The 19,352-nt window shown below is 32.3% G+C and overlaps 1 protein-coding gene across 1 annotated transcript; it reads left to right on the forward strand.

Annotated features, from left to right (window-relative positions):
* Nucleotides 1–1,325: 1,325 nt before the first annotated feature.
* LOC143064768 (dipeptidase 1-like) lies at nt 1,326–13,831 on the forward strand. The gene is made up of 10 exons (XM_076237850.1): nt 1,326–1,655; nt 5,362–5,518; nt 6,345–6,477; nt 7,031–7,181; nt 9,550–9,619; nt 10,892–11,068; nt 11,555–11,639; nt 12,280–12,355; nt 12,986–13,121; nt 13,706–13,831. The coding sequence occupies exons 1-10, from the start codon at nt 1,369–1,371 to the stop codon at nt 13,766–13,768; spliced, it is 1,335 nt and encodes a 444-aa protein (XP_076093965.1). The 5' UTR covers nt 1,326–1,368; the 3' UTR covers nt 13,769–13,831.
* The last annotated feature ends 5,521 nt before the right edge of the window (nt 13,832–19,352 follow it).

Below are 19,352 nucleotides of genomic sequence, written 5' to 3' on the forward strand. Positions count from 1 at the left end.
GAGTTTAGTTTGTAACACTGATTTGTTTTCTCTCAAATGATTTATGACTTTTGAACCGAGGCATACTACTGGTGTTTTTATTTCTTCGATAGTCAAAATAAACTACAGTTCATTAAAAAAAACAAATGTAGGTCTTCACCAATTGAAAGGCTTAGATATTTATTGATTTGAAAGAGTTCCTCTTTCTAGGCAAGGAATGAACACAAGAGGAATGTGTAGTTTCCGTTTGTTCCTCTTTCTATGCAAGGAATGAACACAAGAGGAATATGTATTTTCGGTGTGTTCCTCTTTCTAGGCAAGGAATGAACACAAGAGGAATATGTAGTTTCCGTTTGTTCCTCTTTCTAGACAAGGAATGAACACAAGAGGAATATGTAGTTTCCGTTTGTTCCTCTTTCTAGGCAAGGAATGAACACAAGAGGAATATGTAGTTTCCGTTTGTTCCTCTTTCTAGGCAAGGAATGAACACAAGAGGAATATGTAGTTTCCGTTTGTTCCTCTTTCTAGGCAAGGAATGAACACAAGAGGAATATGTAGTTTCCGTTTTAAGTTCCATGAATCATGAAAATCTGCTTGAATAGTTTCATTGACGGCAGAATTTGTATGTTCCATCCGTACATGTAAAATTGATAACTTCGTAAACTTAATAGGTAACAAGATGCAAAAAAGTAGAACAAAGATACCGAATGGCAATAGAAACTCAAAACCGAATGTAAGAATGTCCTGTCTATTCTTTATAGGTGTATCAAAGTTTAAACCGCAAATGACCATAGTTTTTAGAGCCATACTGTCATGTCTTGTAAAAAGCAAATAAGCGCAAAAGTGGGATAGTGCTTAAAATTGTGATACAAACTCGTGTCTGTTGCAGAATTGAAAGAACCAGAACCACTTAAATTAAGTCTCGTGACTGGTCATTTATAGTGATTTTAATCTATAAAATGAATTTACCAAATGCTCTTAAAACAACTGTGTATCTTTATATTACCACAATAATGTTGTTTCTACAATTAATCAAATTTACAATATCAATAAAATGAGATGAGAGGTATGCATCAAATAGACAGTAGTCAAGCTGTCTAGACAAATAACCAAAACAAGTCTGAAGGACAATAAACAATTCTTAAGAAGACCAAACTGCTACTGAAATCCAAAACGGAAAGTCCTTTATAAAATAGCAAAATCAAAAACTCAAACACATCTTAAGAATGGAAAACAACTGTCACCTTTCTGACTTGGTACAGGCATCTCATTATGTACTAAGTTTACTAACCTATATTAAACGTATTTCAGTTGAATTTGTTATTATGTAAACTGATAACGATTATCTATTGAGATGAATAGTTACATCACTAACAAATACATGAAAAGATGGAGATCCTCCACAACAGTCGTGTGGTCCGAAATAAGACATTGCTCATAGTAGGAATAAGCGTCCTTTGTGTGGTATTAGCATTGTCAGTAGCAGTAGGTGTTTTGGCTAATAAATCAACAGAAGTAGTTTACAAAGAGCCAGAAAGAACAGAGACGTCTCCCACTGGACGACAAAGGTCAACCCAGCTAACATCGTGTCAGAAGTGTACCAAAAACACAAAAGCACAGAATCCGAATTTAGAATATGCCAAATGTATTTTGGATCATTATCCACTTGTAGATGGGTGAGTGTTAATAACCATATGATAGTGAGAAGTAAAATAACAAAAATGCCGAATTCCGAGGGAAATTCAAATGCTTTATCAATTGGCAAAACCAAAAGTTCAAACACATCAAACAGATGGAAAACAACTGTCATATTAGTATAAACATATTTATTTATAGTGGCTGTATTTTTATGGGCACCAATCACGCCCCTTTAATAGCAGCTTGTTTTTGTACAGTAATGAATCACAGTTTATGATCAAACTTAGTAAAAACCCTTCTAAATTGGATTTAATTGATAAATTCAACAACACTTGTCGTTATCTTGACGATATTTGTTCGTTGAATAATCAAGAATTTTTCGAAATTTACACAAAGGAACTAACATTAAATAATTCAAACAAAAACGCTCATAACTGTCCTAGTTTAGGATATTTCAGTTATACATGGGAATTTCCACACTAAAATTCTGACAAAAGTAACCATTTTTCGTTCCCTATTGTTAATTTTTCATTTTGGATGGTTATGTTCCTATGGCATAATCTTACGTACGGTGTTTATATTTCACAACTCGTTCGCTATATCTGTGTCTGTTGTGACGTTTTAAATTTTGTTTAAAAGAATCGTAATCTATGTATTATAGACTGGTAAATTAGTTCATGGATTTCAATACCACAAGAAACTGAAAACTTTTACCAAATTCTTCCATAGCTATAAAGGTTTGGTATTGAAGATTAATTGTAACTTTTTTTCAAACGGGATAGTGCATCCTCATTTGTACAGAGATGTTATTAACCGTGCCCGGGAATTTAGAACGATCCTGACAAACTTATTGATACTTTAAATAAATGTATTGCAAAAGGTTACCAATTCAACACTGTAATGTTTGAATATTGTTTTATTGGTAGTAATATTGATTTTGTTATCAGTAAATTAAAAGCAAACTAAATATTATTGTTATATACATATGCACTTTCATAAATTGACAATCTGTCGATTCCCGTATCTTAGCATTGCACAAGATCATGTTTTTCTCTGACTGTTTATGACGTCTTTACGCTAAATCAATTGGATGTTTTATGTGCACTGATTGATAATATAGTCTTAAATGCATGATTTCTTTAACAAGCTTTCAGTAACTGCGAGTACTCTTAGATCTGTACTAAGTGTCTTAATGTTGGTGGGATGTACAAGTACCAAGCCACGTACATTCTGTGAATTTGTTATATGTATTTCTATTTGTATCCATTTTATGAGTTAAGCCTTTTTCAACTGATTTTGATATTTCGTATTTATTTTGCACTGTCACACCACTGTCCCGGGTAAGGGGGGTCCCGCTTACATGTTTAAACCCACCATTATGTATGTATGTGTCAGTCTCAAGTCGTGATACTGTAATTCATTGTTTTTTGTTTGTAGCTGTGTTAAATATTTGATTTCTGTAAATGACATTAATTGTCCGTGGAACAGTTGAGATGTTTGAAGACTGTGTTCTCTTTTGAAAAACGATTTTATTGTGATAAATACACACTTTGCAGATGTAATACAACTATTGGTTTTTTCCATTATTAGTGTTTGTTAATTTTGAACTTTTCAAAAAATTGTGCAGAATTTATCTTTGTTTCAAATAAAGAAATACTTGGCATGAGTAAAGTTCTTTAGTAACCATGTAACCTCTCACGTGTCTAAAAGACCAAATAAAAGAATAGTGAAACACATAAGATATATGTTAATGACTACGAAATTTGTTACTGCAATGAAATGTAGGGTTAGTTTTAAGTTCAAATTCCAGGGAATATTTTAATCTACCTTTTTCGTATTCCGGACGTGACGTACCTATTGCATAAACACTAATTTGTTCTCGTCTTGAATATACCTGAAATGTATGCATCTGGGGGTTTACAAACAACGATCAACATACAGATTACTGCTAACATTTATCAGCTAATACAAAAAAAAAAAGAAAATACGCCAAAACTTGTCACAAAATAAAGGTTCCTTAAAGATATAATTCATAACAGGAATAAATATTACAAAATATGTTTCTAACGGATTATATGGTAAATAATATTTGTTTCATCAGGACATTGTTTCCAGTGGAACTTAATATGTTAGGCGGAACAAATATACAATAAACTAATTAAATTACAATGAATAAAAAAATCTTCAGCTAACCGAATACTTCTACGGGAGATAAGCCCCTTATGTTCACAAGTTTAAAATTTATATTGGTATAAATGATTGTATCCTCCATATGGGATCATACCGGTACTTACTTAGGTAATTTAATAATAATAATAATAATGGGGCTATCAATGCCCATGCTACGTCAATATTTAAAGACCAAAATGTTGCAAAACACTTATCCTACCTCCATGACAAATATGTTGTTGTCCCCGCAGATAAATTAAGGAGGGCCCTCATGGGGTTTTTGATTATGTGATTACTTGGCCGTTTTTTTTAATGATTATTTGATTTCTTAAGCCAAATATTTCATGATTATTTGATTACCTAGGACTGTATTTTTAGTTTATGATTATTTGATTACTAAAGATAAGCAAATATTTAATGATTATGTGATTATATTGGCAAATGAATGGTGATTATGTGATTACTAGGACCCCCCCATGAGGGGCCTCATTAAGCCCAGACATCATTGTTTTTGTGTGTAACACTCATCCTTACAAACAACGGTATATTGCTGGGTCTTCCTAGTGCTCCACGAAACCTCTTTCTAAATTACTAACATCAATTTTATCAGCAATCAAAGACGGGCTTCAAAGTTATTGTGAAACTGACTATTCTAGAGGTGGCGTGAATCAGATGTGGATACTTAGAAAATCCAAAGATCTTTAATAGTACATACAATCTAACTCTCTTTCATCTTGTAATAGCATTAAAACATTCGACTTTTCTACACTTTACACAAGTATTCCACATTCCAAACTAAAAGACAAATTGAAAGAGTTGGTATCGCTAAAAGATCTTTGGACTTTTTGAGTATCCACATATGAGCAACATTCCAGCAGCACCTGCATACGGGGTATATATCTCCCAATTGATACGATATTCCCGTGCTTGCGTTTCGTATCATGATTTTCTTGATATAAGGTTGCTGCTCACAAGGAAGCTATTAAACCAAGAGTTCCAAATGGTGAAGTTGAAATCATTCCTTCGTAAATTTTACGGACGCCACCACGAGTTGGTTGAACGTTATGGAATAACCGTTTCACAAATGATATCGCATATGTTGTTTACGTCGTAACTACAATTCCCTTCCCTTTCATGAATGTGACCTACCGAATTAGACTATTTATCGGATTTGTTATAACATAAGCAACACGATGGATGCCACATGTGGAGAAGATTCTGCTTATCCTCCCAGAGCACCTGAGATCACCCCTATTTGTTGGTGGGGTTCGTGTTGCTTATTCTTTAGTTTTCTATGTTGTGTCATGTGTGCTGTTTGTCTTTTTCATTTTTAGCCATGGCGTTGTCAGTTTATTTTCGATTTACGAGTTTGACTGTCCCTCTGGTATCTTTCGTCCCTCTTTTAATATTGTTTTAATTTTAAACTGTTTACCTTTACCTAGACGACGAAATTATTATGCGCTCATGTGCACCAGTTTATGTGTTTATTTATATATTCAAAGAAACGTAACTAAGCCGAGTAAGATTAACATTGAAAGATTTTATTTGATAATTATATATTTGGTTTTTTTCAAGCCATAATGATCTGTCGTACGAGTTTTACACGAATGTTGATAACAAGGTGTACTCGGTTGATTTTAGTCAAGATCTGAGGAAACAATATAATGCAAACCAAACAACTTATACACATACTGACATATCTCGTCTCCGAGAAGGAAAATTATCAGCACAGGTAACTTATATATTAACTATGAACAAAACAATTATTTACACATAGTATTAATGATGTGTTTTATATAGACGAAACTATCAAATTATAAGTCGGGTATCTTTGATAAGTTTAATTACCTCTGAGTCGATCCCAATGGACGTCCCATATGGTACCAGGAACCAAACAGTCAGCGATTTTGTGTTGATATGAATTTTATTGATATGTTCGTTTTCTTCAAATTTGTTTTTTTTCATAAACTTGATGTTAAATTATAGGGAAAAAAAAGGTTTGACACAACTTTTCGAATTTTTTTTTATATATTCCTTTGACTACGCATTTCATTTGGCCACACAACTTTTTTAAAAAGTAAAATAACAAAAATACCGAAGTCCAACACAAAATGAAAACGGAATGTCATTTATCAAATGGCAAATTCAAAAACCCAAACACATCAAACAAATGTAAAACAACCGTCTTATTCCTGACTTGGTACAAGCATTTCCATACGTAGAAAATGGTGAATAAACCTGGTTAAATAGCTAGTTAAACCCCTGTCACTTGAATGGAAATTTTATTATATTGACAACATTGTGTGAGCAACTCAAACAGTCATAATAGGTCATAACAGGTATCATTGTCAAAAAATGGTTATAATTTTAATCACCTTATCATAAGGAGATCATGATTTTGTAAATCTGTAAATAAGTAAGGATTTCTGCAACTGAATTGTCTAGCAATAATATATGCTTCTTTTGCACCAAAAAAAAATGAGAAGTTACACTGTATATTGTATGAAGTATGTATAGTCCAAGTTATATAGTTTGTTGGGTTTTTTTTTCGTTTTTAGTTCTGGTCAATATTCGTCTATTGTACAACACAACATCATAGTGCAGTGCAAAGAACATTGGAACAAATCGATGTCATTAAGAAACTAAACAATAAATATTCGAGCTTTCTTAGATTTGTCACTTCTGCTGATGGTAAGAAAACGTAAACATTTCTTTTTCGCATTCATTCTTTGTTTGTATGTAGTCTTTGTTTAGGTAAAAAAAAAATAGCAAATATAAAAAAGAAGATGCGGTATGATTGCCAAAGAGACAACTCTCCACAAGAGACCACATGACACAGCTTGTTTGTAAACATTTAACAATATAATAAATAAAATGAACAATTTTTATTGATTTTGCTATTTTTCTTTTGTTTATACATGTATCTCAAAACTATATCAGGACATTCTTTATAATCAAAACTGAAGTTTTACTAAAAATAATATCCTATGTGTTTTGTTGATACACAAACACTCATTTTGGCTGCCGATGTCCTTCGATGCAACAGTAAACAAGAACATGGGTAAAGTTTGCAGTGTTTTTTTTATATAAAAATGTCTTCAAATGCCATAAGTATCTAAAATATGCAGATTTGTAATAATATGATTGAATGTACATTTATTTTCTATAAGTGTTATATTATTTAACAGATATATAAACATTGTACAAGGTTGAATATATTTACGACTATTCTTAATTCAAAAAGGAATACAGCGAGCTTTCGATGAAGGGAAGTTTGCCAGTTTGATGGGGCTGGAGGGCGGTCATGCTATCAATAGCAGTCTTGCAACATTACGGATGTTCTATGACTTGGGTATACGATATATGACGCTGACTCATAACTGTAATCCACCTTGGTAAGCTTTTATATTTCTTTGTCTGTAATATTAAACTAAATCTAGTGTAGTATTTTTTTTTCTGCATTTCATTGTAATGCTAGTAAAATCAGATCTTTTATTTAACAAAAAGTTTCCAAGTCGTGTAAAACTGTTAAGATCTTGAAATATTTAATGAATGGCTATTGTTTTTTTTTTAATTTATTGCACCATAAAATTAATTTTTGATTCTTCACATTGAACAATCCGCGAAACGGATTATGTAAAATGTGAAGAGTCAAAAATTAATTTTATGGTCCAATAAATTCAAAATAAATTATTGCCATTCATTATAAATAAATTTCTATCAAAAATAAAGCTCAAAGAACTTTTTATATTATTTATATTATCAATAACAACGTACACACATGTTGGCGTATGAATACACAACGTCAGAGTGGGCGTGTCGCCATAAAAATTTACAACATTGAAAATAAAACTAATAATTTTAACCAATCAGAAGACAGTTAATACACCAAATTTATTTATTAAATCATCAAACACAAAGTTAATTTCATCAGACGAGTTATTGATTCATTTTCGCATTTTACCGTAAAACGAAAAGTTGGTTACTTTTTTGGGAGTATACATGACACTCTGAACACACGATGATATATTACACCCTCTGTTGCCAGAAAACATAAAAACACAGCTTCGTCATTTTCTTGCTCTTATAACACAAAAATACCATTATAGATACTCTTGCTGGGTGGTAGTTATTTGACCAAAATGCTTATATATACACAGAAACATCAATGTATTCATGCCAATAAATCCTCGCTCAAAATTCCAGTGGAAATCATATGGCACTCATTACTGAGTAGTAGTTAAAGATTTGATTTCATTCAACAAATTAATTTATGACCTGCCGTTTAGAACACGCCCATGTACCAAATGGTCAATATAAATCATCTTTCTTCTTCTTCTTCTTCTTCTTCTTCTTCTTCTTCTTCTTCTTCTTCTTCTTCTTCTTCTTCTTCTTCTTCTTCTCCTGATATACAGTTTCAGCTTCTTTATTTTGAGAGTTGGTTAACCGTTATGGAATATCGGATATACTCTTTATTTCGAAACTACAATCAATTTCCATTTTCACCGTGAATGTTACCTACCGGATTAAACTATTTACCAAGATTGTATTAACATGAGTAACATGGCGTCTTGTGTACTATTATTTGTCCGTATGTCTTTTTACTTTTTGGCCATGGCGTTGTCAGTTTATGTTCGATCTATGAATTTGACTGTCCCTCTGGTATCTTTTGTCCCTCTTTTACGAATTGGGCAGAGTATGTGATTAAAATAATGATTGAACAAAAAAATATTTTTTAATTTGTATAAATACGTACTTGGATGGTAATATTTTCATGAAAGAAAGACAACAAGTGATTAAAAATATGTACATTGTTATTGAAGGGTTAATTTATGTTGTGGATACCAGTAGGTGTCAACTGATTTCTAAAGGTTTTAATTGCTTGACATGCTTCCACAACTTGTGGTAACAAGTTCCATTGTATCGTTGTTTCTGGAAAAAAAATACCATTTGTAACTGTCTTGTAATTTGCTCCACTGAATGGAATTTTAACGGAGGCAATTTCTTGGCATGTATTTTCTAAAAAAAAAAAAACCTATACATTCTGTCTTGCTGGGTGTCATTCATTGGCGCCTATGCGGGTACAAACAACTTCAATCTGAATTGCTTAGGATTGTTACATTTTTCCTAACGAATATCATGGTTATCACCATGGACTCCGCCTTCCTCTTCCAATAAAAGCTTACAGCCATGAAATAGCAAAATAGTGCTAAAAATTTCATTAAACAGCAATCAACCAATCTTCCATGTGTACGTATACTTAAACAAATAACAACTTCAATCTTGCTACTTCCGATTTCACAGCCACTTTCCACTGTGAACATTGACATACAATGAAGATGTTTAGTGTGCTGGTTTGTTCGTAAATGCGTTTTCTAAGTTAGGAATTTTAAGTGTTCGCATCAACGTCAAAAAGACTCACCGAAACTACCTAGTATTATCATTATTCAGTATTATCTTGTAGAAAATGAGCTTTTTTTTTTTTTTATCAAATATGCAATCGTTGGCAGTTTTAAAATTAAAGTTGGTTTTTTTCTAACAGTTGTAAAGTTTTCTATATTCACCTAAGTATTCACCAACATTTTGTAATGGTTAGAAGATAAGGCATGTCCACTGTGAATCAGAAAAAAATGTTACAGTTTACAACTGCAATGCAGTAGACAAAAACTAGAGCTTAAACAAAGTTACTGTACATATCTTACTGTTATCTTCAGTGTACTTGTTTCTAATGAAGTTCATTTTCTGAAATAATTTTGCGTTTAGGGCAGACAGTCATATAGTAGATAGAAACGCTTCTATACCAAAGCACAATGGATTGACCAAATTTGGAAAGGTACGTACATTTTGAAATTCGTGTACTGTTTAAAAAAAAACCTTTCATCACATTTGAATATTAAGCTGCTGTTGTGAGCTTTTATCACATTTGAATATTATGCTGCTGTTGTGAGCTTTCATCACATTTGAATATTATGCTGCTGTTGTGAGCTTTCATTACATTTGAATATTAGCTGCTGTTGTGAGCTTTCCTCATTCCGTCAGATGATTAGTTGAGAAAATTATATTTATATCAGTTTGGAAAAATCTGATCCTAGTATAACGAATTCGGGTTTAATTCTATTTATTAAGTTCCTACTTTGTCAAATTCTATATTAACTCAAGTGGTCTGAAGGATATTGTTAATTTTTATAGAAATTTGCTATTGTCATTTGTCAATTTTTGTTGATGATAAATGTTTCGATGTTCCAAAAGTCGCAATCATTGTTAAAGAGATCAACAATTCTTTCATCCGATGTCCCCTATTTGGCCGTGGAAAACGGTTATCGTTACTTAATTAGAACATGGAGTAAAAATTCATGCACAGTCCCAATTTGTGAGCATCTTTACAGTTTCACCAACCCAGTAGTCAGCACTTCTATGTTGACATGAATGTCAATTATATGGTCATTTTTATAAATTTCCTATTTACAAAAGTAGGAATTTTTCGAAATGCTAAGGATTTTCTTATACCAGGCATAGATAACCTTAGCCGTATTTGGCACAGTTTTTTGGAATTTTGGGTCCTCAATGCTCTTCAACTTTGTAATTGTTTGGCTTTATAACTGTTTTGATCTGAGTCTTATTGATGAGTCTTATGTAGACGAAACGTGCGTCTGACGTATTATATTATAAGCCTGCTACCTTTGATAACTATATACTATTATGGTCAATGACATCAATTGCTATTCAACGTGACTACAATTATATATACACACAGATTTATAGATATGAATCAAACTAGATAAGGGATATATATCAATGAAAAAAAATGTAAACACCAAAAAATACACCCAACGACATCCAATATTCAGCAGTTCCTTTCAAGATATGTTCGTGTTGTTTATTCTTTAGTTTTCTATGTTGTGTCATGTGTACTATTGTTTGTCTGTTTGTCTTTTTCATTTTTAGCCATGTCAGTTTATTTTCGATTAATGAGTTTGACTGTCCCTTTTGGTATCTTTCGTCCCTCTTTTGATTTTTTTTTTTTTTTTTGGATTTGTACTACTTATTGAAATGAATAACTTTGTAATACAATAACATATATATTTGGTCACTAATTTAATTCTAGATCGTGGTGAAGGAAATGAACAGATTAGGAATGTTAGTTGATTTGTCTCATGTTTCTAAGAAAACCATGAAGGACGCCATTTCCGTGTCACGGGCTCCGGTCATCTTCAGTCACAGCTCCGCTTACAGTCTTTGTAATGCAACCAGAAATGTGCAGGATGATGTCCTTTCGCTAGTGGTCAGTAAAATTGGTTTATAACAATTACTCATTGTGTATGTTTTAACAACTAGTATACCTTTATCTATTCGCTCCATGTAACTAAAGCTAGAGAACCACATGACAATATGTATACACATTGTTTTAGTTTCAAATACTTTCCTTCCAAAATTGTACAAAATAGTGTTTAATTATTTAACTTAGTCAAAAGAATGAATTTCGAGACAATATCAGTTGTCAAGTTGACATTGCGGAAACCAACAGCCACACCCAGATTAAAATTACCACCTTAAAACGATTGCTTAAGGTAATTCTTTTATGAAACAACTATATATATTTTTTGGATTTTCTTATCAATGCTAGCATATGTCAAAGAAAAACAAATGAAGCTTTTATATATGCTAAGTTTCTGAATGCACGAAGTCTAGCGAAAAAGATAAATAGTAGTTTTAAGGATATTGTGTTTTAATCCAACAGTTGACATTCTTTTACATTGTTTATTTTTAGAAAGAAAATGATGGAATAGTCATGGTTAACTTTTATCCTTATTTTGTAAGCTGTAAACAAGTTGCAACTATATCCCAAGTTGTTGGTACGGTTCAAATAGATTTTCGGCATGCATGTTTACAATTAAGAATGAAAATGATAGAATACTATATACGTATACTTGACCATATCTTCTCATTTAGAAATGTAGAAAAGGCAATCAAAACTAATAGAAAACTAAATTCACATCACCTTATTTTTCAATTTAAAAAATATTATTTTATTAGATTTTTCAATAATTAAAGATAAAAAAAACCTTAAAAATGTGAAGTAAATAATCATCTAGCACCTAACTCAATTAACAACAAGTGTTTGTGGGTTTAATGTTAATCAGGTCACTTAGGGCTGTTTGGTTTTTTTTGGTATGTACGTCCGCTCGTTTGTTCGTCTGTTCATTCGTTCGTTCGTTCGTCTCGCTTCAGGTTAAGATTTTGGTTCCTTGTGATAAGATCTTACTAATTTTAAGGCCAAATCAGAGTTCTAATATGATCTGTTTTTTACTCCGAGTTTCACAGTCCACTGAACATAGAAAAAGATAGCATGAGTGGGGCATCCGTGTACTATGAACGCATTCTTGTTTTTAATGTAAATATGTGACTGAAATAGATTTCAAGAGAATATGGTCAATGCTCGTACGTGTGTCATTTTTGTCATTCCTTTTCCTTGTTTACCATGTATTCTTTTAGATCATATTCAACACATAAAGAAGAACATTGGTGTCGATCATGTTGGGATTGGTAGCGACTTTGATGGTATAGAAATGTGAGAACAAACTTTTTAAATCTTACGACGTTAAACAATCAACAATCAATTGATATTTTTCTCACTGGTTCCCAAGTTTTATTTTAAAATCTATAAAACTGCAAAATAATTGTAATCTCTACTCTTCACCTTGGTTTAACATTGTGGTATCCGAAAAATTACTTTTTTATATTTTGTTATAGATTTTTGATATTGAACACAAGTATGCAGTGACCCAAACCCACGTTTCGAGTACCATTGCCAACTACCACTCGCTTTATAGTAGAGGCTTGTTATTGTAGTCATTGCCCTTTAGTGACGATTTGTTTTACCAACTTTAGCGTGTTTGACTATTTTCTTTAAAATGTGTTTTGACATGTCAAAAATTTAAAGTAATCTAATTTTCACAGAATTTGGTGTTGTCTTTAAGACTTCAAACTATTGCGTCAATACTAGTTTTACTCATTCCAACCACCCTTATAAAATATTATTTGTAGTAAGAAAAAAATAATTCAAAGAAATTGATTGAGGTGATGCGATGCATTTGCTATTTTTTCTTAATATTGTAACACAACAGCTGTTGCAGAAACTTTATAATGTCAACACATTTCGATTAGGAGTTTTAACGATTTTTTTATTTTCGTCCATTAGAGTACCTAAAGGTTTAGAAGACGTATCAAAGTACCCGTATTTGTTTGCGGAAATGGTAAAAAGAAACTGGACTGAGGAAGAATTAGGCAAGATAGCTGGCTTAAACCTCATAAGAGTTTTAAAAAGGACGGAAGAGGTTGGTACATTTGAATTATTTTCTTTTTAAGCATTTAAAACCCCAAAGTGGATTACTACCAAACATTTAAAAATCGGGGTCAAGTTAATTGATTATATCAGGATCTGTTTACAGTCCTAAATGTCTGAAAAACTCAAAAACAAATCCTAAATAATAATTTGATACGCGTTTTGTCTCTTCAAGACTTGTCAGTGACAATCGAATCAAAATTGTTTAAAAGCTAAATAAATCATGATATTAGAAAGCATTAAAAAATCCCAAAATGCGCTTTACGCTGAACCAGTGCATAAGTTTTTACCGCGGCGATCTAAAGACATCTGTGTTTTGGGGTCGAAAACCCTATAAGTGTTACGAGTATTTCCTATTTGTGAAACCAAACATTTATAGTTTACCGCATCGTTGGTATTTCAAGTGAATGCTGTATCTTGACTGGGGATACCCTTTGGGACATAATGTAAAACAGCAGTGTCATTGGAATAGTGGTTGTTAAAAAATCATCAAAGATACACGGCTTATAAATTGTTTCATCAGAAGCGTTTCGGCTAGTATCAGACTGCCTTTTATTTAATTTATTTGTTTTGCAGGTGAGAGATGCACTAAAGTTCGAACAGCCATATGAAGATCTCTTACAAGAAACAGACAACTAGCGTTTTAAACAGACTATTCTCAGTAATAGAATTCTGTATCAATAAATAAACGTATATTGTGAATTCCCATTTACCAAACCATTTGGATCAAATGCATCAATTTAAAGATCTGTATTTACAAGAACACATTTCACATAGATACCTAATATATTTGTGTCATTTATTTACAGCCGATTCCATTAAGTGTGTAGGTAAAAGTTATATCTTTGGTAAGTTTGCTTGCTAGCAGAACCGTGAAGTCATTATTAGGTAAGGTATACTATCCTCCTTTCCAAGTAGCCTAGTCCTAAAGACAGATATATTAGTTATCTGTTAGACTAGTCTAATTTTTAAATGAGGGTAGTTTACCTAACCGTACAATGACTTCACTGTTCAGCAAGCAAGGAAGCTAACCAAACATATTGCCTTCGCCTGCACACTCAATGGAATCGGATGTAATAAGTAAGAGCGTGTTTATATTATTCTAAAAAATGAAAAAGAGAAACTAAATTATGTTTACCAACTAATAAGTATAAAATGTAGTAAAAGTTTCTAGATTGTCAAAAATAAAAACAAATATATATGAAAGTTATTACAAGAAAAGATTTATATAGAGGAACAGAAATGATATGCCATATACTTTTTTATAAATATATATATATATATATATATATATATGTACAACTCGTCTAAACATCAACCAAACAATGTTAGATCTGTAATTTACTGCATATGATAACATTAGCATATACATGTATACAATAATAAAATATTTATATAGTGCCTTTAAATAGCAGCACATGTAGAAGACCGGAAATGATATGTCCCATAATTTATAAATACTAACTTTATATGAGAACATTACCATATATATATTCATGATGTTGGCTTGTTCATTTGATTATCATCACTGAAGATTTCCAGTTGTTGGATCTTCAACAACGTCTTTGTATTCAATTGATAGGGTTAACCTATACACCTCGCTTTTGTAAGAGCATATCTGGCCTAACGACTCAGTGAGCTTTGATCATCATTTGTAGTCTGTCGTAAACTATTGCAAACCAAATATCCTCCACTTAAACCATTTGACAATTAAAACAAACATACAATACCTTCTACTATGTTGGGTTAGTGGGAGGTTGAGCGGTCAGACATGTTTAAACCCGCAACATCTTTAATCTGTTAGCTTCATGTCTGTAGCATGTAAATCAATGTAAAACAAAGTTTGGTTTTTTTTTTGCCGTCTGTTATATTTAGTTTGGTTATCATTTCGTCATAAATCAGACTTAATTTCTCGTTTGAATTTTCACATTCTGTTATTTTAATACCTTTTCAATCTGATTGTACTTGTTTGCTAATTGTTGAAATCATTAAGGAGACATTCAGTTGCTTACATCCACGTAATTTGGAATGATGGATTGAGTGAACCTAAGGTGAAATATCAAGCAAACCTAAATATTGTTAATGTCAATTACTAACAAAATTTAAAACAAAGAGTACACTCCAAAATTGTAATAAGTGGCTCTAACAATTTGACAGCAGGTGCAATACAACCATTGATTTTCTTCTATTAGTCCTTTTTTCTATGTTTGCATTTTCAAAATAATATAAAATTGAGAATGGAAATGGGGAATGTTTCAAAAAGACAACAAGCCGACTATAGAACAGACAACAGCAGAAGGTCACCAAGAAGTCTTCAATGCAGCGAACATTTCCCACACCCTTAGGCGTCATTCAGCTAACCCCTAAACAAATATATATATACTAGTTCAGTGATAATGAACGCCATACTAAACTCCAAACTGCAGATTTATCTTTTCGACCCTTTTTCGTATGCAGCCGGATCTGACGTACTAATACAACCACATATCACGTACTATGATTTGGTGGTATTACACCTACAACAGACGAAAAAATAACCCAGTTAACAAAGAAAGTATCAGATGATACATTAGTCAAATATAGATGTAAGGATAATAACGAAAAGGTCTTCCCTACAAATTCATGTCGGTCGGGTTTAAATGATACCTTTCACGTATGATTGACATATTCTTTACATTTACAAGTTGAATTAAATTGCCAATACCCTTATTTCAAATCAAGAACAAAAGAACATTGGATATATGGATTTATTATTTCTGACCTAATAATGTTTTAATGAAACAAATTGCGCTAGAGGTGATCTTCAAGTGACCTTTAATTGTGTATTGGCGTAATACCAGCAAATCATGGTACATCACATCCAGTTGTATACGAAAAAAGGTCGAAAAAAATCCCTTGAATTTGACAGTTTAGGTAATTAATCCTATATTTTATTGCAGTAAAACATGTCTGTTTCATAAACATACGTCTTGGGTATTTCAAAGCACCATTATTGTTGTTATTTGGGGTTTCTATAGAATATTTTGTAAATTTGAGCTTATATGGTTACTAAAGCCAAGGATTTGTATAGTAACTAACTATAGTCCAACTATACAAATCCTTGCTAAAGCTGGTACACAGGTTAAAGAAGGGGAGAAATTTGATTGGTTAACTTCCAGTGATGGTTATTTTCTTATGTGCAATGAAATGTTATGTGAATTATTTTCTATAGTACTGGACAGGATAAAACTTTTCTAATGCCAAGTATTTCTTTATTTGAAACAAAGATAAATTCTGCACAATTTTTTAAAAAGTGCAAATTGAACAAAGACTAATAAGGAAAAGTGGTATAATAGATCTATCTTTGGCTAAACAAAATCCGCTTGTTAAAGTATTTATCATAAATTGAATACTTCGTTCTTCCATGGAATTGAAAGACATGTACTAAGTATGTGATTTGCGTTTACCTGTCAGTGACTATTTTGAATTGATAGATACGATATATATATATTTTTTTAGACGTTGGTGCTCCTCTTGCCGCATCCTATGACGTGTACATTTTAAACCTGTGTACTGTTTGGTAGAATGAAGAGGACTTAAATTGACAAAAAATTAAACTAACACATAAATTACTTTCACAAGCTGCACATACCACGCGACAGTCAGAAAAACAGCATTGTATTTGTAAATACATGTTTACACTATCTCGTAAAATTAATACGGCATATCTAAATCTTCCTATCATTATCATAGAACTTAAGCACTGAAAACTGATATATTATTTTTTTTAAATCGTTCAACAATGAAGTCGCCAGGAATGATAGGCTCGAAAATCAAGTTTGCGATAGTTTGATACTAGTTTCAATAATTTTAAGAGACTTCACGGAACCGTTTAGTTTGGATTCTTCAATCTTGATTGGTAATATTCAACCAACAGCATTGGCAACCTTAACTGGTTTCCTGTAGTAGCAAGCACATTTTGGAATTATGTGCCGTTTTTTTGTTTTTTTGTTTTTTTGTTTTTTTTTTTACTTTCTTTTTCAAGTTATTGGTTGTTTGTCCGTTTTACAGTAGGAGCCGGGTTTTAGTGGCGGTTTGATTTGTAGCACTGTGCAGTATATGTGGCTTTTCCTGGTATCCCGTGTAAGGTATTTAGAGGAACCATAAGAACTTATTGACGGCATAGTTGCAGACATATGAGGAAAGTCCCGTGTAGCAAGATCAGCTTTTTCTACAAGAGTTCACGAGATCGCTCGCAGTTTAAAGTTGTGTTCCAGTTTCTCAGACTTTGGTTTTCAATATTGTATTTAATATCATGTTTGTCTTTTGATATTTTTTTTTTTTTTTTTGCGATTGCATTGTCAGTTTGTCTACGACTTACGAGTTTGATTATTCCTTTGGTATATTTCACATCTCTCCCTGATTCACAGTCTCTGTAATAAATGGAAGCCAACTTATATTACAGACAAAAGCTTGGGAACATATAGCTGAATGAGATCAAAGGAAAATCAGAGCTACGATGAATCTTGGAATAAGAAAAATAATATCATTCTATAAAAGAGGGGCTAAAGATACCAGAGGGACATTCAAACTCATAAATCTAAAACAAACTGACGCCATGGCTTATAAAAACAACAACAATAGAACAGAAAACACAACAACTAAGCAACATGAACCACACCAAGAACTATGGCAAACTCAGGTTCTTTGGAATGGTAAGCAGATCCTGCTCCACATGTGGCACCCGTCATGTTGATATGAATCTGGTAATAATTCTAATTCGCTAGAACACATTTGTGAAAAGGGAACAGGAATGTCACGTAATTACAACTCATGGAACAAGTCATCTGATAAATGGAAATTCCATAACGGTCAACAAACTCCTGTTGGCGTCTGTAAAATTTACGAAGGGGTGATTTCAACTGCACAATTTGATTTAATAGCTTCCTTGTGAGTAACAATTCTCTATCAAGGAAATTATGATAGGAAGTACAAGCCTAGAAATATCGTACCAATTGGGAGATATATATTATAAATCTCTACTTGATAAAATGATGAATGGATTTAAGGAACTGAACAATGAAGAAAAAGATTACGACTAAAAAAAAATATCAATAGAACATTTGAACATAAAAAAATGTTCTTTGGGTATTCTGGAGAGAAAAAAACACCTCTCATTTAGTATCATTTCCTTCTACCAAATATCTTTAGCTAAAAGTACAATCTATTTTAAAACCGATCTCTCATCGCTCCCGTTTTCTGGTATGTGGCGTGGGAGATATAACGAAACCTGCTTTGAGGTCACATGTGAGTGAACTGGAAGTTATGAATTTATAATAATATGCAAATGAATTGCCGACCTATTAATAAGCCAATCAAAAAAGTTTATGAATTATTTGGACTGACGATTTCTTCTTAAATAAAACGAGTTTCATCCCTTTACCTCGCGATAAACTTTCAAGATCGTTGAAAACTCATTTTCATTGGTTTAAAAAGACACACCTACGAGGTCACTCACATGTGACCTCAACGCGGGTTTCGTTAGATCTCCCGCACCACATATCAGAAAACGGGAGCGATGAGAGATCGGTTTTTAATTAGATTCTTAAAAGTACAGCAGTACAAATAGGATACATCTTTCTTCCTCTGTAAAATCGGAAGAATAAGCAACCATTTCAACAACACCTTTGGCTTTCCTTCGACCTTTCCCCCAAGACATAATAATAGACTATGTAACCTGTCAAGGTATAACGCAAAAAAAAGTAAAGAAATTGTCTGAAATCAGTGTTAATACTAATATTCTAAAACTGCCAAAGATGGTGTACAGAATTTAAAGAAATCATCTTTTGTACCTTCATATAATATACCTTTACCAAATACTTTTCTTGAGGCTAGCAAAAATTTGTCAATAAAATCATATTTCTCAAAAGATAAATCACCAAATAGAATTAAGGTCAACTGCTTACAGAGCTCCTGTTGATGGACAGGTCCATTAAATTACGAGTTCATGTAGGTACTGAACAATTATTTCAATAATAAGTATGAAACAAACTTGAAGAACCATTAAGTCCAAAATGGTTCAATCATTTCATAGCCGTGCAACATTTGCATTTCATTATACACAGGTTTAATTGATTGATTGATTGTTGGTGTTTTAACGCCACTTTTAAGCGCCACTTTGGTGCTATTTCATGGCGCCCAGTTTTATTGGTTGTGGAAGCCAGTGCCCAGTGTCAATCCAATG

The sequence above is a fragment of the Mytilus galloprovincialis genome, chromosome 2 (assembly GCF_965363235.1).
Source record: "Mytilus galloprovincialis chromosome 2, xbMytGall1.hap1.1, whole genome shotgun sequence".
NCBI classification, from domain to species: domain Eukaryota; kingdom Metazoa; phylum Mollusca; class Bivalvia; order Mytilida; family Mytilidae; genus Mytilus; species Mytilus galloprovincialis.

What these genes read in the sequence shown, in the direction of transcription:
- LOC143064768 (XM_076237850.1), top strand. Translation starts at nt 1,369, where the DNA reads ATGGAGATCCTCCACAACAGTCGTGTGGTCCGAAATAAGACATTGCTC. An exon ending in CATTATCCACTTGTAGATGG is followed by an intron (nt 1,656 to 5,361) that starts GTGAGTGTTAAT and finishes GTTTTTTTCAAG; the next exon opens with CCATAATGATCTGTCGTACG. An exon ending in GATTGACCAAATTTGGAAAG is followed by an intron (nt 9,620 to 10,891) that starts GTACGTACATTT and finishes ATTTAATTCTAG; the next exon opens with ATCGTGGTGAAGGAAATGAA.